Below are 14,558 nucleotides of genomic sequence, written 5' to 3'. Positions count from 1 at the left end.
TTCTAAATCAAATCACTTTTGAGTTATATAAAGAGCAGATTAGACACAGAGATGCATGGACACATGCAAGGTTGGGTTAACCAGTAAGAGAGGTATGCATGGGCTTAATTGTGTTTACTTACTAATCTGTAGTACACAGTGAAAAGCAGATAAAATTGAGGACTGCAGATTAGTATGTAAACACAACTAAGCCCATGAGTTACCCTGTTTATTGGGTAATCCATCCCTGAACGTGGGAGGAAGACAGAAAACTATGTGAGGATTGTCTACAAGCCACGGAGTCAAGGAACACCTGGGGTCACCTACAAGGAAGGAATCAACATGGACAGACCCTGATTTGAACTTTTAGCCTCCAGAACTGTGAGAACATAAACTTCTGTTCACCTGCTCATGGTATTTGTGTTACAGCAGCACCCAGTAACTAGGACAGTAGAGATGAATGAGGCTATGGAAATGGCAGATAGGTGAGCCAAAGCAGCCTGAGCCATTTGGGGGATCCCCTTAAAAGAGAAAAGAAGTGTGCATTTTACAAATAACCAGGCATTTCGGCTGGGCATGCATTTGAATGATTTTTTTCTTTCTGCTTGTGGGTTTGCCTTGGTTCACCAACAGTTGGTGCAAATGGAGTAAAGTGAAGCTAACTGGACTAAGATGTTGAAACCCATGCCCTTGGCCTCTTTAGAATCATACTCTCATCGAATGATTAACTATCCATGGACTTGAGTTTGATACTGACAGCCAAAGTGAAGTCAGTCACGGGCATTTACTTTGGTTGTTTAAGACAAGGAGCGTCAACAGTAATTCAGAGACTGTACATATTTCCATATTTACCATTATTTTCAGTGGGTATTTTAACCGATGCCAATCTTTGTTACGTTAATATCTACCTACCTACCTACCTACCTACCTACCTGCCTGCCTGCCTGCCTGCCTGCCTGCCTACCTACCTACCTGTCTGTATTACCACAGTGAAACCTGTGAAAGCCAGAACTTGATCGCACTGCCTTGTTTTTCAGGGTCTTGTAAATTTTCCACCTTTGACAGGGTGCATGAAGTCTGACAACTTCTCTTTTTCTTTTTTTTGTTGAACTTTAGGTGAAGGTTTACAGAACAAACTAGTTTCTCATCAAACAGTTAGTATACACGTTGTTCTATGACATCCACATAAAACAAATAGAAATCTATTCATTACAAAAAAATGCAACAAGTACCTCATTAAAACAGACCTTTTTTCCTCTTTCTCAGATTCAGACATGCAACAAGACTAATAATTTGTCCTAGAAAACCTTTTTCACTTTCCTATGCAAAGACATCATGTGAGGACCTGGTGTACACAGTGTAAGCAGATAAAAGTAAAATTATTCAGCTGGAAGCAGCTGTGAGTTAAGGAGGCAGCCCACTCTCTGCTCAAGCAGAGAACCCGTGTCTCAGGCACTCTTAGGAGGGAGTTACAATTTACTGAGAGGCACAAAAGGGTGGTAGGAGGCTGAACACAGGGCATGTCAGCCAGGAGCTGCCTGGTACCAATTCACACTGGAACGAAAGTATCACCAGCATAAATCAGAGAACGGGCACTAGTTAATGCGGGCCGCCACCTGCAATTCCTTAAGTAAGCCGTGCGTACAGGGCCTGCCCACATCCTCCCTCCAGTTACTGTTGGTGTTAGTTGCTGTCAGGGTGGATCCAACTCACGGTGACCTTATGCATAACAGAATGAGATGTTGCCGGTCTTGCGCCATCTTTGTGATCGTTGGTATGTGTGAGCCCATTGTTGTGGCTGTTGCGTCAATGCATCTCATTGCAGATTTCCTTCGTTTTTGATGACCCTCTACTTCATCAAACATGATGCCCTTTTCTATTGTTTGGCCTTTCCTGATGACATGTCCAAAGTAAGCGAGTGAAGTCTTGCCATTCTCATCCCTAAGGAACATACTGGTTTTATTTCTCCTAAGACCAATTTGTTCAGTCTCCTGGCAGTCCATGGTATATTTGATATTCTTCACCAGCACCACAGTTCAAATGCATCAATTCTTTTTTTTTTTTTTTTTTAAATTTTTCAGGTTCTACATGTATATGAGGCAATAGAAAAGACCATGATTTGGGTCAGGTGCATCTTAGTCCTCAGAGTGACATCTTTGCTTTTTAACACTTGAAAGAGATCTTTTGCAGCAGATTTGCCTAATGCAATATGTTGCTTTATTTCTTGACTGCTACTTCCATGAATGTTGATTGTTGACCCAAATAGAGTGAAATCATTGACGACTTCAGTTTTTTAAAGAGTGCCCTATATGATACCATTGAGAGGAAAAAAAAATCTATATAGAATATCAGTTTTAATGGGTATTACATTATTAGTCTGCCTGGGCACTCCGTGCCTTGGCCTTGCTCTGCGGACCCACCAGTGCTCTTGAGAAAGTTGGTTAATGGCCCAGAGTCTCAATTTCCTTATGGGGGGATAATAATATCTGAAAATAGGGTTTTCTGAGGATTAAACCAATGTATAATGAGCAAATGATGACTAGCAGATCCATAGCTAGCAGTGTAATCAGGGCATTTTGGGGGTTGGGCAGAAAGGGGAGAGTGTCTCTGCTCATGCATCAATGGACTCCTAGAGCTTACAGTTGATGATCTACTTCTAAAAAAATCAGCCGCTGAAAACCCTATGGAGCACAGTTTTACTCTGACACACATGGGGTTGCCATTAGTTGGGATCAACTCAACAGCAACTGGTTTGGTTTTTGGTAAGGCCTGGTAGCCCATCTTCCATCCACTTCTGCTGGCTGCCAGTGGGGCCTATGGGGGTGGGCCTGGCTCAGGGCAAACCTGCCAACAAGGCTGGGAGTTCTAAGGGTGAAGGGAGCATAAACATTTGTAAAATTAAAAAAAATCATTATTAAAATGTTTTGTTCCTCATTCTCCAGAATAGATCACGTTAGGCCACAAAGCAAGTCTTGATAAATTAAAAAAAAAAAACAAAACTGAAATCATGCAAAGTATTTTCTCTGACCACAATGGAGTAAAACTAGAAATCAATAACTGGAAAATACACAACCATATAGAAATTAAACAACACACAATTAAACTACCAGTGGTCAAGGGAGAAATCACAAATTTCCTAGAGTCAGATGAAAATGAAAGCACAGCATATCAAAACTTAACAGATGCTGTGAAGGCAGTACTGAGAGGGAAACTTATAGCAATAAATGTCTACATGAAGAAAGAGGAAAGATCTCAAATCAATAGCCTAATTTGACAACCCCAGGAACTAGAAAAAGAGGAGCAAACTAAGCCCAAACCTATCAGAAAAGAGGAAATAACAAAGCAGAAATAAATAATACTGAGAAGAGAATAACAAGGAGGAGAACCAATAAAACCAGAAGTTGGTTCTTTGAAAAGATCAATGAAATCGACAAACCTTTAGCTAGACTGATAAAGAAGAGAAAAGATGCAAGTAACCAAAATAAAAATGAAAGAGGGAACATTACAACTGACCCAATAGAAATAAAGGAAATTATGACAGAATATGGTGAACAACGGTATGGCAACAAAGGGAATAACCTAGATTAAATAGACCATTTCTTAGAAGCACACAACCTACCCAAACTGACTCAAGAGAAAATAGAAAGACTCAACAGACCCATAACAAATGAAGAGATCAAATCAGTTATCAAAAACCTCCCAACAACAACAAAAAATGGTTTCACTGGGGGATTCTACCAAACATTTAGAGAAGAATTCACACAAATACTGTTTAAACTCCTCCAAAAGACAGAGAAGGAAGAAATACTCCCTAATTTATTCTATGAAGCAAACATAACCCTGACCCCCACACCAGACAAAGAAACCACAAGAAAAGAAAATTACATGAGTTTTTTTGAGGTTTAGGGCCACGGTTTCAGGCGACATCCCAATTAATTGGCCTAATAACATGTTTAGTGACTCTACCTCCCAGTTTGATGCATAGTGTCTGGGGTCTTAAAGGTACAACGATTGGTTTCTATTCTCCTGGAACAACAGAGGAAGAAGGAGAGTCAGAAACAGGAGGACGATATGGAATGTGTGACTAATTGCCTGTATGAACAACTGCCAACTTTGCCATAAGACCAGAAGAAGTGGATGGTGCCTGGCTACCATTACTGAACATTTTGATCAAAGATTCCATAGAAGAATCCTCATCAAAAGGGGGAAAATGCAGAACAGAATTTCAAATTTTCAGGGATGCCAGATGTCCTAGAGCTGTGACAGTTGGGTGAACCCCTGAAGCTATTACCCTGAGGTAATCTTTAATCCTTAAACCAAAAATATCCCCTAAACTCTTCTTAAAACCAAACAGTAGCTTACCTTAACTAGTAAAAAATGTCTGCCTTGAGCATTATTGTCTTTTAAGAACTGTCTATATGGCATCAAACACTCAACAGCAACTTGAAAGATTAGATAGGAACCTTAGGGGACAGGGAATTTATGTTAATGATGGAGGAACAACTCAGAAAAGGAGGGTGAGAATGGTTTCACAGCTCAAAGAGTGTAGTCAGTGTCACTAAAGGATGCGTATAGAAACTGTTGAATAGGTGTATGTTTTGCTGTGTATATTCTCAAAAAAAATAAAATAAATTACATTAAAAGATGTTTTATTCCACTTGAATTTTTTTGTTCACGGTCAAGACCATGGTCATGAGATTTTAATTCTAGTGCTGGTTGAATTGGTGTTATCTCAAGACTGTACCCAATTTAATCTTCAGAAGTATCTTTCCAGTTGGGACTTTTAACCCCACTTACAGAGGAAGGAAGGGCTCTCATATAGTTGGGAATTATCGAACTACAGCCAAAACGAAAGACTGATCATGCTGTAGTTCACATACAGTTTGAGGATATGAACATGTCGAGTTGGACTTTGTTTCTGCAGATTTATAGGCAAAGGTTAATGTTAAAAAATTGTATGGATGATGTTATGAGAAAAAGTTCCGAACTCTTTCCCGAAGTGCCTTATTATGAGAGCACATGACATTGGGGCCTTCCTGTTTTAAAAACTCAAGTCTGTTGTCTACATTTTTTCTTTCTTTTTAAAATAAAAAAAGTATATATGTGTATGTGTGTATAGATAGATAAACAAAACCTTTACTGTTCCAACGTTCTTCCTATGGACAATTCAGTTAGTTACATTTGGAAACTCTTCTCTCTTACTTGAATCCATCTTTTAAACATTATAACATGGTTGTTTCTTTTGTTAGCCGCTGTTGAGTTGGCCCTCAACATTAATTATATTTACAATCATCACCACTATCCATTTCCAAATTTTTCTTTCACCGTTAACAGAAGCTCAGTGTCCCTTAAGCAACGAATCCCCCTTTCCTCCTCCCTCCTGCCTGCTCCTGGTAACCACTAATGAACTTTGGTGTCTGTATGCCTGTAATACCTTTTGAACCAATGAGAAATAGACCAAATGTTAGAGAAGGAATGGCCTTTAAGTTGTTACCTAGTCTAAAACTTTGAGTGTGGGGCTGAGGAACGTGCAAGCCCAGAGAGGTTAAATGACAGACTCAAGGTCTTGCAACTAGTGGCAGAGCTGGGACTGGAACCCCCAACCCCATTCTCATTGGTCTCTGTGGATTTGCCCCATCTTGGGAACAGCACTCTTTTCTTGTGGGGTAGCACAATAGCCACTCTCCCATCTGGAGCCAATAGTAACATATCTTGCCACCAAAACTGCAGAAATGTTTTCATACAGTTCCAGATTTCCTTGGACATTGCCTAGGTTTCTGGCCATTCTCCCATCAGCTGGTGCCTGTTCATGTGATGCGAAACAATTTTAATAGGACTTAAAAAAAATCATTGCGTCGTGTGCTTCCTGCTTCTTAATGCCTTCCTGCCTCACTCTCCAGGTGTTCTAGACGGTTTAAAGCAAGAGAAGTCACCCCCAGACAGCTTGTTACTGCAGTTCCCTAGCAGCCAGAAAGCTGCAGATTTAGTTTCTGGAATGACAATGAATGCACTGATCCGATCACTAAATATTTGTTTGACATTGTTGACTTTTTGTGGTAGTAAAAAAAACCAAAAAACAAAAACCCTCATCGTTGCTGAATACCTTGGTGTAAAGCAAAGAAAATTGAGACTGGTGAATATTGTGGTCTTTCATCTACATGGCACTAGGGTTTGCTTCATATTACTTGTCTTTAAGAGACAGAACAATGGGTTTAAGTAAGAGCCTATTCAATGCTTAATGTGCTTTTTAAAGAATATAGCTCTGAAAACATTCACTTAAAAAAACACTTTGAAAATTTGCTTTGTATACATAAAACTGTCATGGAAGTTTTTTCTTTGCAAAAGCTGGAACCTGTGTAAGGTGGAAACCTGTCAGAGAAGGAAAACTAAAATATTTTCCACTGAAATGAGCGATAGAAAAGGGGTAAGACTGGACCCTTTTAAAGGTGGAAAACTTACGAGGCCCAGAAAAACAAGGCAGTCTCAGCAGTTCTGGCTCTCACAGGCTTCACTATATACGTTAAAATAGTATAATTTTACTTACATAAAAATAGTAATTTCTGGGCCCAATATTTTTGGGCCTAATGCTTTCCTCTACTAGAATATAGATATATATTTTTCCTTTTGGAATCTTATAAAATAAGGTCATAGTGTAATGTGTTGCCATACCCATTGCTGCCGAGTCGATTCCAACCCATAGTGACCCCATAGGACAGAGTAGAACTCCCCCATAGGGTTTCCAAGGAGTGGCTGGTGGATTCAAATTGCAGACCTTTTGGTTAGCAGCTGTAGCTCTTAATCACTGTGCCAATGTGTTGCCATAAAACCTGTTGCCTTCTAGTTGATTCCAACTCACAATGACCCTATAAAAAAAAAGAGTAAATCTGCCTCATTGGGTTTCCAAGGAGTGGCTGGTGGGCTTGAACTGCAAACCTTTTGGTTAACAGCCTGATCTCTTAACCACCGCACCACCAGGGCTCCATGTGTTGTCATGGCAGACTCTTATTTAGGTTTCTGTGTTCTTTGGCAGCCTTCACACCTTGCCTCTTACCTGGCTCTCTAGTTCCTTTCTTTCTTTCTGGCTACCCAGCATTCCCAATATCTCTCTTTTTTTTGCTGGATTCGCGGGTCGCCTGGTTGCCCACTGTGTTCTCAAGCTGTTGAGGACATTTCATGGAAACTCAGAGAGATCACTTTGAAAAAAGTCTTTTATTCCTCTCTGCCAGGAGGGTAGAAAACAGTTCAAAGCAACAGGACACCTTCCTGGTTTTAGTGGCATTTGAAAAAAGACTTAAATTTACTTTTATTTGACACTTCTGAAATGTATACTTTGTGTCAGGACCTAGGTTAACTTCTTTTTAGAGAAATGGCAAGAAAATAGTAGTTTCTTTTTTTATGCTTTAATCTGCCCTCTCCTCACCACTAATTCTTCCCCTCAGAGAGTCCCTTCAGGTTCTGAAAACTGAATGCATCACCTAGGTCTATTAATGGGCTGTCAATCCTTCAGAAATAACCAACTATTTTTTCTTTACTGTTTTCTAAATTTTAAAAAATTTGTCATGATTTTAAATTCCCCTCTGACTACTAGTGCCATACCCTTTTCCTTTACAGCCATGTTTCTGGAAAGAGGACTTTGTATTCAGTATCTTTATTTCTCTTTTCCTAATTATCCTTTTCTCAGTGCACATTCACTCTCTTTTTGTCTAGCTAGTGAAATTATTCTAACCAAGATCATTCTTTTGGTTATCTGTTGCTACTTAACAAACCACACCAAAACTTAGTGGCTTAAAACAACTTATCTCTCATCATTCTGTGGGTGACTGGGCTCAACCGGGCAGTTCTTCTGAATCACATGGCATTGGCTGGGGTGTAGTCATCTGTAGGCTCAATTAGGTTGGAATATCCAAGATGGCTCATTCATATGGCCGGAAGTCGGTGCTGGGATGTTGGCTAGGAACTCAGCTGTGGCTGTTGACCAAAATGCCTTGGTTTTCTTCATGTGGTATTTCCACGTGGACCCTGAGGGAGCATTCCATGTGCAAAAACAGGAGCTGAAGGTCTCTCTCTCTCTTTTTTAATGTACTTTAGATGAAGGTTTACAGAACAAATTAGCTTCTCGTTAAACAGTCAGTACACATATTGTTTTATGACATTGGTTACCAACCCCATGACATGTCAAGACTCTCTGAAGCTGAAGGTCTCTTAAGGACTAGCCTAGAAAGTTGCACAGTGACACCTTCCCCCATACTCTGTTGAGCAAAACTTCTCACAGGGTCAGGCCACATTCAAAGGGTGAGAACATAGAGTCCATCTCTTGATAGAGTAGTAACAAAGTTGTATTGCAAAAGAGCACATGGGATGTTGCAATCATTTTGGGAACAAAATCTATCACAATCAGTAAGGATGATTGTGATTGACCAAACCAATCCTCCATAGCATTTAGCATTGTTGGCCACTGCCTATGCTTTATTGATGCCACTGGTTTCCTTTCTGTCTCTTTGCTCACACATCTTCAACTTTCTCCATTCGCTCTTTTTTTTTTCTCTTTTTGCTCCTGGGATATTGGTGTTTCCCAAGGTTCTTCGCCTTCTTCTCTTTTGATTCTTCATATTTTTCTTAGACAATAATATCCACATTCATAGTTTAAACTTTCATTGATTCATTCATTTGGCAAGTATTTCTTGAGCAATTACAATGAATGTATCACCTGTTGAATGAAAGGGCTTGACAAAGTTGTGGAAATTGTGTACTGCACAATCTCAGAGGATACCACTCACATTGTCATTTTTATCTTGGCAGCCTTACTTTTCTATATTTATGTCTTTGTCTATATTTATGTGTGTCTGTGTCTCTGCTGTGAAACCCTGGTGGCATAGTGGTTAAGTGCTATGGCTGCTAACCAAAGCGTCAGCTGTTCAAATCCCCCAGGTGCTCCTTGGGAACTCTATGGGGCAGTTCTACTCTGTCCTATAGGGTCACTATGAGTCAGAATCGACTTGACGGCACTGGGTTTGGTTTTGGGTATGTCTCTGCCTCTGTCTGTGTCATCTCAGTGGTTCCTAATGGGGAGAGGGGGTGATTTTGCCCCAGAGAGATTTGGCAATACCTAAGTCAAGGTTATATTCTTTCACCATACTTATTTAATCTGTATGCTGAGCAAATAATCTAAGTAACTGGACTATATGAAGAAGAATGGGACATCAGAATTGGAGGAAGACTCATTAACAACCTGCGTTATGCAGATGATATCGCCTTGTTTGCTGAAAGTGAAGAGGACTTGAAGTCTTACTGATGAAGATCAAAGACTACAGTATGGTTTACACCTCAACGTAAAGAAAACAGTCCTCACAACTGGACCAATAAGCAACATCATGATAAATGGAGAAAAGATTGATGTTTCAAAGATTTCATTTTACTTGGGTCTATAATCAACACCCATGGAAGCAGCAGGAAATCAAAAGACGCATTGCATTGGGCAAATCTGCTGCAAAAGACCTTTTTAAAGCATTGAAAAGCAAAGATGTCACCTTGAAGGCTAAGGGTGCCTGACCCAAGCCATGGTGTTTTCAATCACCTCATATGCATGTGAAAGCTGAACAATGAATAAGACTGAAGAAGAACTGTTTTCTTTGAGTTATGATATTGGTGAAGAATATTGACTATACCATGGACTGCCAAAGAATGAACGAATCTGTCTTGGAAGAAGTACAGCCAGAACGCTCCTTAGAAGTGAGGATGGCAAAACTTCATCTCATGTACTTTGAACATGTTATCAGGAAGGACCAGTCTGTGGAGAAAGACATCATGCTTGGTAAAGCAGAGGGTTAACAAAGGAGAGGAAGACCCTCAATAAGATGGATTGACACAGTGGCTGCAACAATGGGCTCGAGCATAACAATTGTGAGGATGTTGCAGGACCAGGCAGTGTTTCATTCTGTCATACATAGATAGGCTTGCTGTGAGTTGGAACTGACCTGATGGCACATAACGACAACAACAGGGCATTTGAGTCGGAATCGACTTGATGGGAACAGGTTTGGTTTTTATGACGTTTTTGATTGTCTAAACTTGGGTATGTTGTATGTTGCTGTCATTCAGTGGTAGCGACCAGAGATGTTGCTCAACATTGTACAATACATAGGAGAGCACTCAACAAAAAAAATCATCCGTAATGCCAATTGTGTCGAGGTTGACAACCCTGCATCTATAACTATATCTGTAGTCTAATTTCCCCTTGAACTCCAAACCCACATTTCCAGTGGTCTGTTTGTCACCTTCACCTGTGACAGACCCCTGAACCCAGCACATCTGGAAACTCAACTCATCGTACTGTTGCTTCTACCTGCTTCCCCTGATATATCCCCAGTCTCTGAGGATGCCACCATAGTCCACCTCTGTAGCCTTTCTGCCTTAAGTCTTAAGTCACTGTAATCCTCTTTCCACAGTTTCAGAATGCGAAACATCTCTCTCTCCTGATTTAAAGCTCGTCAGTTATTCTCCATTGACTTCAGATAAAGTTTAAACTTTGTAATATGGCCCGCAAAATATTTTATGATCTGACTCTTTTATCACTTCCTATATGCCTTTTAAAAAAATTGTTGTTGAGAATATACACAGCACAGTGTATACCATTCAACCATTTCTACATGTACAACTCAGTGACATTGATTACATTCTTCGACTTGTGAAATCATCTCACCCTCCTTTTCTGAATTGTTCCTCTCCGTTAACATAAACTCACTACCTCTTAAGGTTCTAATCTAACCTTTTGAATTGCTGCTGTCAATTTGATCCCATATAGATAGTTCTTAAAAGAGCATAATGCTCAAGGCAGATATTTTTTACTAATTAACTGTAAACTATTGTTTGGTTTTAAGAAGATTTCAGAGGATATTTTTGATTTAAGGTTTAAAAATTATCTCAGGGTAATAGTTTCAGGGGTTCATTCAGCCTTCATGACTCCAGAATGTCTGGAGTCCATGAGAATTTAGAATTATGTCCTGCATTTTCCCCCTTTTAATCAAGATTTCTTTAGAGAATCCTTGATCAAAATGTTCAATAGTGGTAGCTGGGCACCACCCAGTTTGGTCTCATGGCAAAGCTGGCAGTTGTTCATGGAGGCAATTAGCCACATATTCCATATCTTCTTCCTATTCCTGACTCTTCTTCTGTTGCTTCAGGTGAGTAGAGACCAAGTGCTGTGCCTTGAATGGCCACTTGCAAGCTTTTAAGACCCCAGGCACAATGCAACAAACTAGAAGATAGAACAGAAGCCCTAAAGATGGTATTAGGCCAATTAACTGGGATGTCCTGTGAAACCATGATCCTAAACCTCCAAACCGAGGAACTAAACTCCGAGGCTTTTGGGTATACATAAGCAGTCTCAGCAGCTACTCTTTTTTTTTTTTTTTGGTCATTGTTGTAAATACATGTTCCTATATATCTTTCTAGTCCTCTTTAGTTCAGCCATCCTGACTACCTTGTGGTTTCCAGAATGTGCTATGTTTTCTCATGCCTCTCACTCTCTGTATGTGCGGAAGTGCCTCTATCCCAGGGAGTGGCCAGCCTTCCTTCTACTCTAGGCTGAGCCTACTCCTCCTGAAAGGTTTCCTGTCACCCCTGCACCTTTACTTCCAAACACCAGGCTGCAGTGGGGGTCGTCGCTGATGCCCCCTCTCTGGATCCCCATAATGTCCTGCCATGCCATTTTGTCATATTTACATTTTCTGCTTACATTCCCCAGCCAGGCTGTCAGATTTTTTTGAGGTTACTGGGTAGTGTTTGTAATAGTTGGTGTCTCTACAGTACTGGCACCTGTTTGGGGTTTAATAACTATTTACTGAATAAGAGAAGAGTTCATAAGAGTCTATTGTTGGCGTTAAAGGTAATGCACTTAATTCAGTAAATGGTGTAGAAGGAGAGTGTCCATCAGTGACAAAATGGTGAATAAATTACTATATATCCATATTGTGAAACAGTTTTTAGTGTTAGATTGAAATACTTTGCGTCAAGCTAGAAAGAAGTCTGTGATGTATTGTTAAGCAAAAATGCAGGAAAAAATTTTATAGTAAAATGCGAATATATATGTGTGTATGGGTTTGCATATGTGTGTATGAACATAGAGAATGATACATCGAGTATGCCTTAGTATTGTACCTGACGATCAGTAGTGAAAATGTAAGCAGTGGTATCCAGAATTAGTTTTAAGACTAGATATGAACCTGTAGACAAACACTAAAGATAGGAAATAGTGTCGAAGAATATTACTTTAATGTCTTAGAAGATGTTTACAAAAATAGACATCTCTTTTTGTGTGTGCTGTGTTGAACACTTACATATGCCTAGAAATGTAAAGATTTAGGACAAAGTATTAACAGTCATAGTTTCTGAATGGCAAATGATTTTTATTTCTTCTTTTGGCTTATCTGTATTATGCAATTTTAAAAACAATGAGTGCTTCTTATTTTCACAATAAAAGTAACACTATTTCTAAGAATAAAAGTACATAAAAACCAGGACCATTTAGTTATCTAATATCCAAATACCTAAGACTTGAAAAGGCAACAATCACATGAAGTTATTACATTATGAATCCATTTGAGCACAGCAGGTGCCACGAGACATTTTTGTTCCTTTCTTTTAGCAAAAACTGAAGGAAGAGAAGGAAGCCAAGCGGGCTCATTTGGACAGCAGGCACAACTACTTATTTTCAATTGTAGCTTCCTGTGTGGACCTGAACAAAGCGGAAGTGGAAGATGCCGTTCTTGAGGGGAATCAGGTGAGATGCATTTGGGTTCTCACTGTCCTGATAATGGAAGGCAAAGGAGGCCTGGATACTATCCTATTCCAGGACCTGAGCTGTATCTTAAGAGAGGGGCATGTATATGTATGTCTATGTATCTATGTTATCTATTTTTTAACATGGGCAGGATTCCATTCTGACTCTGCACCGGTCGTGGAATGTGCTTAGTGCTTGCCAGCTGTCAGGTTGAACAGGGGAACTTACAATTGTCATTTGAATTCCATAATTCTGACAGCATTATCTGTATCTCTCTACATCCAGTGGAGCTGGGCTTAGGTGCCATTATGGAACCCAAGGTTGGAGGACAGACTCTCCTTTCAGGTGCTAATTTATCTCTTTGCATTCAACCTGTTTTAACCTGGGAGCCTGAATCATGTTGTAGCTTCCTGGCTGTGACTTTGATTGGTCAACTGAATCTGGTTTATTTTGTTCCAGACCTTGACTTCCATTTTCTGCCATGATTTCCTCCCAAAATCAGGGGTCTGATTTGTTTGGTGATTTGTGTTGGGAAGGCCAGAATATGGGAAGATATAATTTCCTGAGCAATAAGGAAGGTGTACTGGAGCCCTATGATAATTCCTAATTTTTTTTTTTTTTAATGTTATTTGGCATTAAAAAAAAAGGAAGGAAGAGAGCCCTTTTCGTTGACTGGAGAGCCATACTGCCGCTAATTCTTTTCAGTGGTAGGCTGGTAAATGTTGAATAACCGCTCTAGGCCAGGAGCAGGGTACTGGTTTTTAGTGTTTGCTAATTCCTGTGGTGTAAATAGTCCCACCATGGCTGATTTCAAGCTGTCAACATGGTGTCACTGAACATAGATTTGGAAACAATGCAAAGTTGGCTTAGTTCCTTCCTGTTGGGCCACTCTGGGTGGGTTAAGTAGGAATCAGTGGAACCAGTAAGGGCAGATAACTGTAGGATGAATCACTTGGGAGTTAAGGAATGTCCTTCTCATTTTCCTTGTCTTTCATCATTACTAGCATTTACTGAATGTGTGCCATGTGTTAGTCCCTGTCCTAAGTGAGTTATATATATCTATTCTTTAAATCATTGCAATACCAGGAGATACATAGTATTATTCCTCCCAAAAATGAGGACATAGAAGGAGACAGGGTTGCATAGTTGATTCAACCTCGAGGAGATTGTGAAATGTTTAACTGCCATTCAACCCTGCTTCCCCATTCAGACAACTGGATTTGGGGTAATGCAGATGGAATAAATGACCAAAAGTTCAGGACTGTAGGAAACTCAAGACCTGACTTACAAGCAGGCTAGACGGGGAGCAGGTGTAATACTGACCACAATGGAAGCACCTCCTTTACCAGATTCTTGTCTTGGAAGTTCATCTTATTGAGTCTACCCTCCTCATCTTCATAGCACCTGTGATCAATGAAATTTAACAGAGAAAATAGGATAACTTGCTTTTCCTTCTGATAACGGTTTAACATTTTATCTATAGCATGGTGGTAATTGTAAAGGGTTTATTTTCACACATAAGTTTTCAGACTAGATTTTATCTTTTTCTTGCCACATGAATTCAAGCTGTGCTATTGACTATTTGAAGAAAGTGTCTCAGTCGGTGGGAGGCCATTTGGCAGAACTTTAAGACAGACAGTGAACCTTATGGATGGGACTAAGTTCCAGGTTGTTATTGGAATGCGTGTTCCATATTCATACAGGTTTTCATGCCAGTTTTCTGTGATTATTGTAATTTACTATTAATTACCTCAGGTGAGTTAGACTTTTCTTTTCAGGGATCCAATTTGATTTTATTTCA

At 39.8% G+C, this 14,558-nt stretch overlaps 1 protein-coding gene across 2 annotated transcripts in view; it reads left to right on the top strand.

Annotated features, from left to right (window-relative positions):
* Window positions 1-14,558, top strand: part of DNAH5 (dynein axonemal heavy chain 5) — a 363,993-nt gene that overhangs the window by 62,197 nt on the left and 287,238 nt on the right. For both annotated transcript variants that reach the window (XM_049861228.1, XM_049861221.1), the window contains exon 2: window positions 12,623-12,757. In XM_049861228.1, coding sequence (XP_049717185.1) covers window positions 12,623-12,757 — 135 coding nt within the window. The remainder of the gene's footprint in view (window positions 1-12,622; window positions 12,758-14,558) is intronic.

The sequence above is a fragment of the Elephas maximus genome, chromosome 2 (genome assembly GCF_024166365.1).
Source record: "Elephas maximus indicus isolate mEleMax1 chromosome 2, mEleMax1 primary haplotype, whole genome shotgun sequence".
Classification (NCBI taxonomy): Eukaryota; Metazoa; Chordata; class Mammalia; order Proboscidea; family Elephantidae; genus Elephas; species Elephas maximus.
The sequence above is the reverse complement of the archived record's forward strand: the minus strand, read 5'-3'. Positions and strand labels throughout refer to the sequence as shown.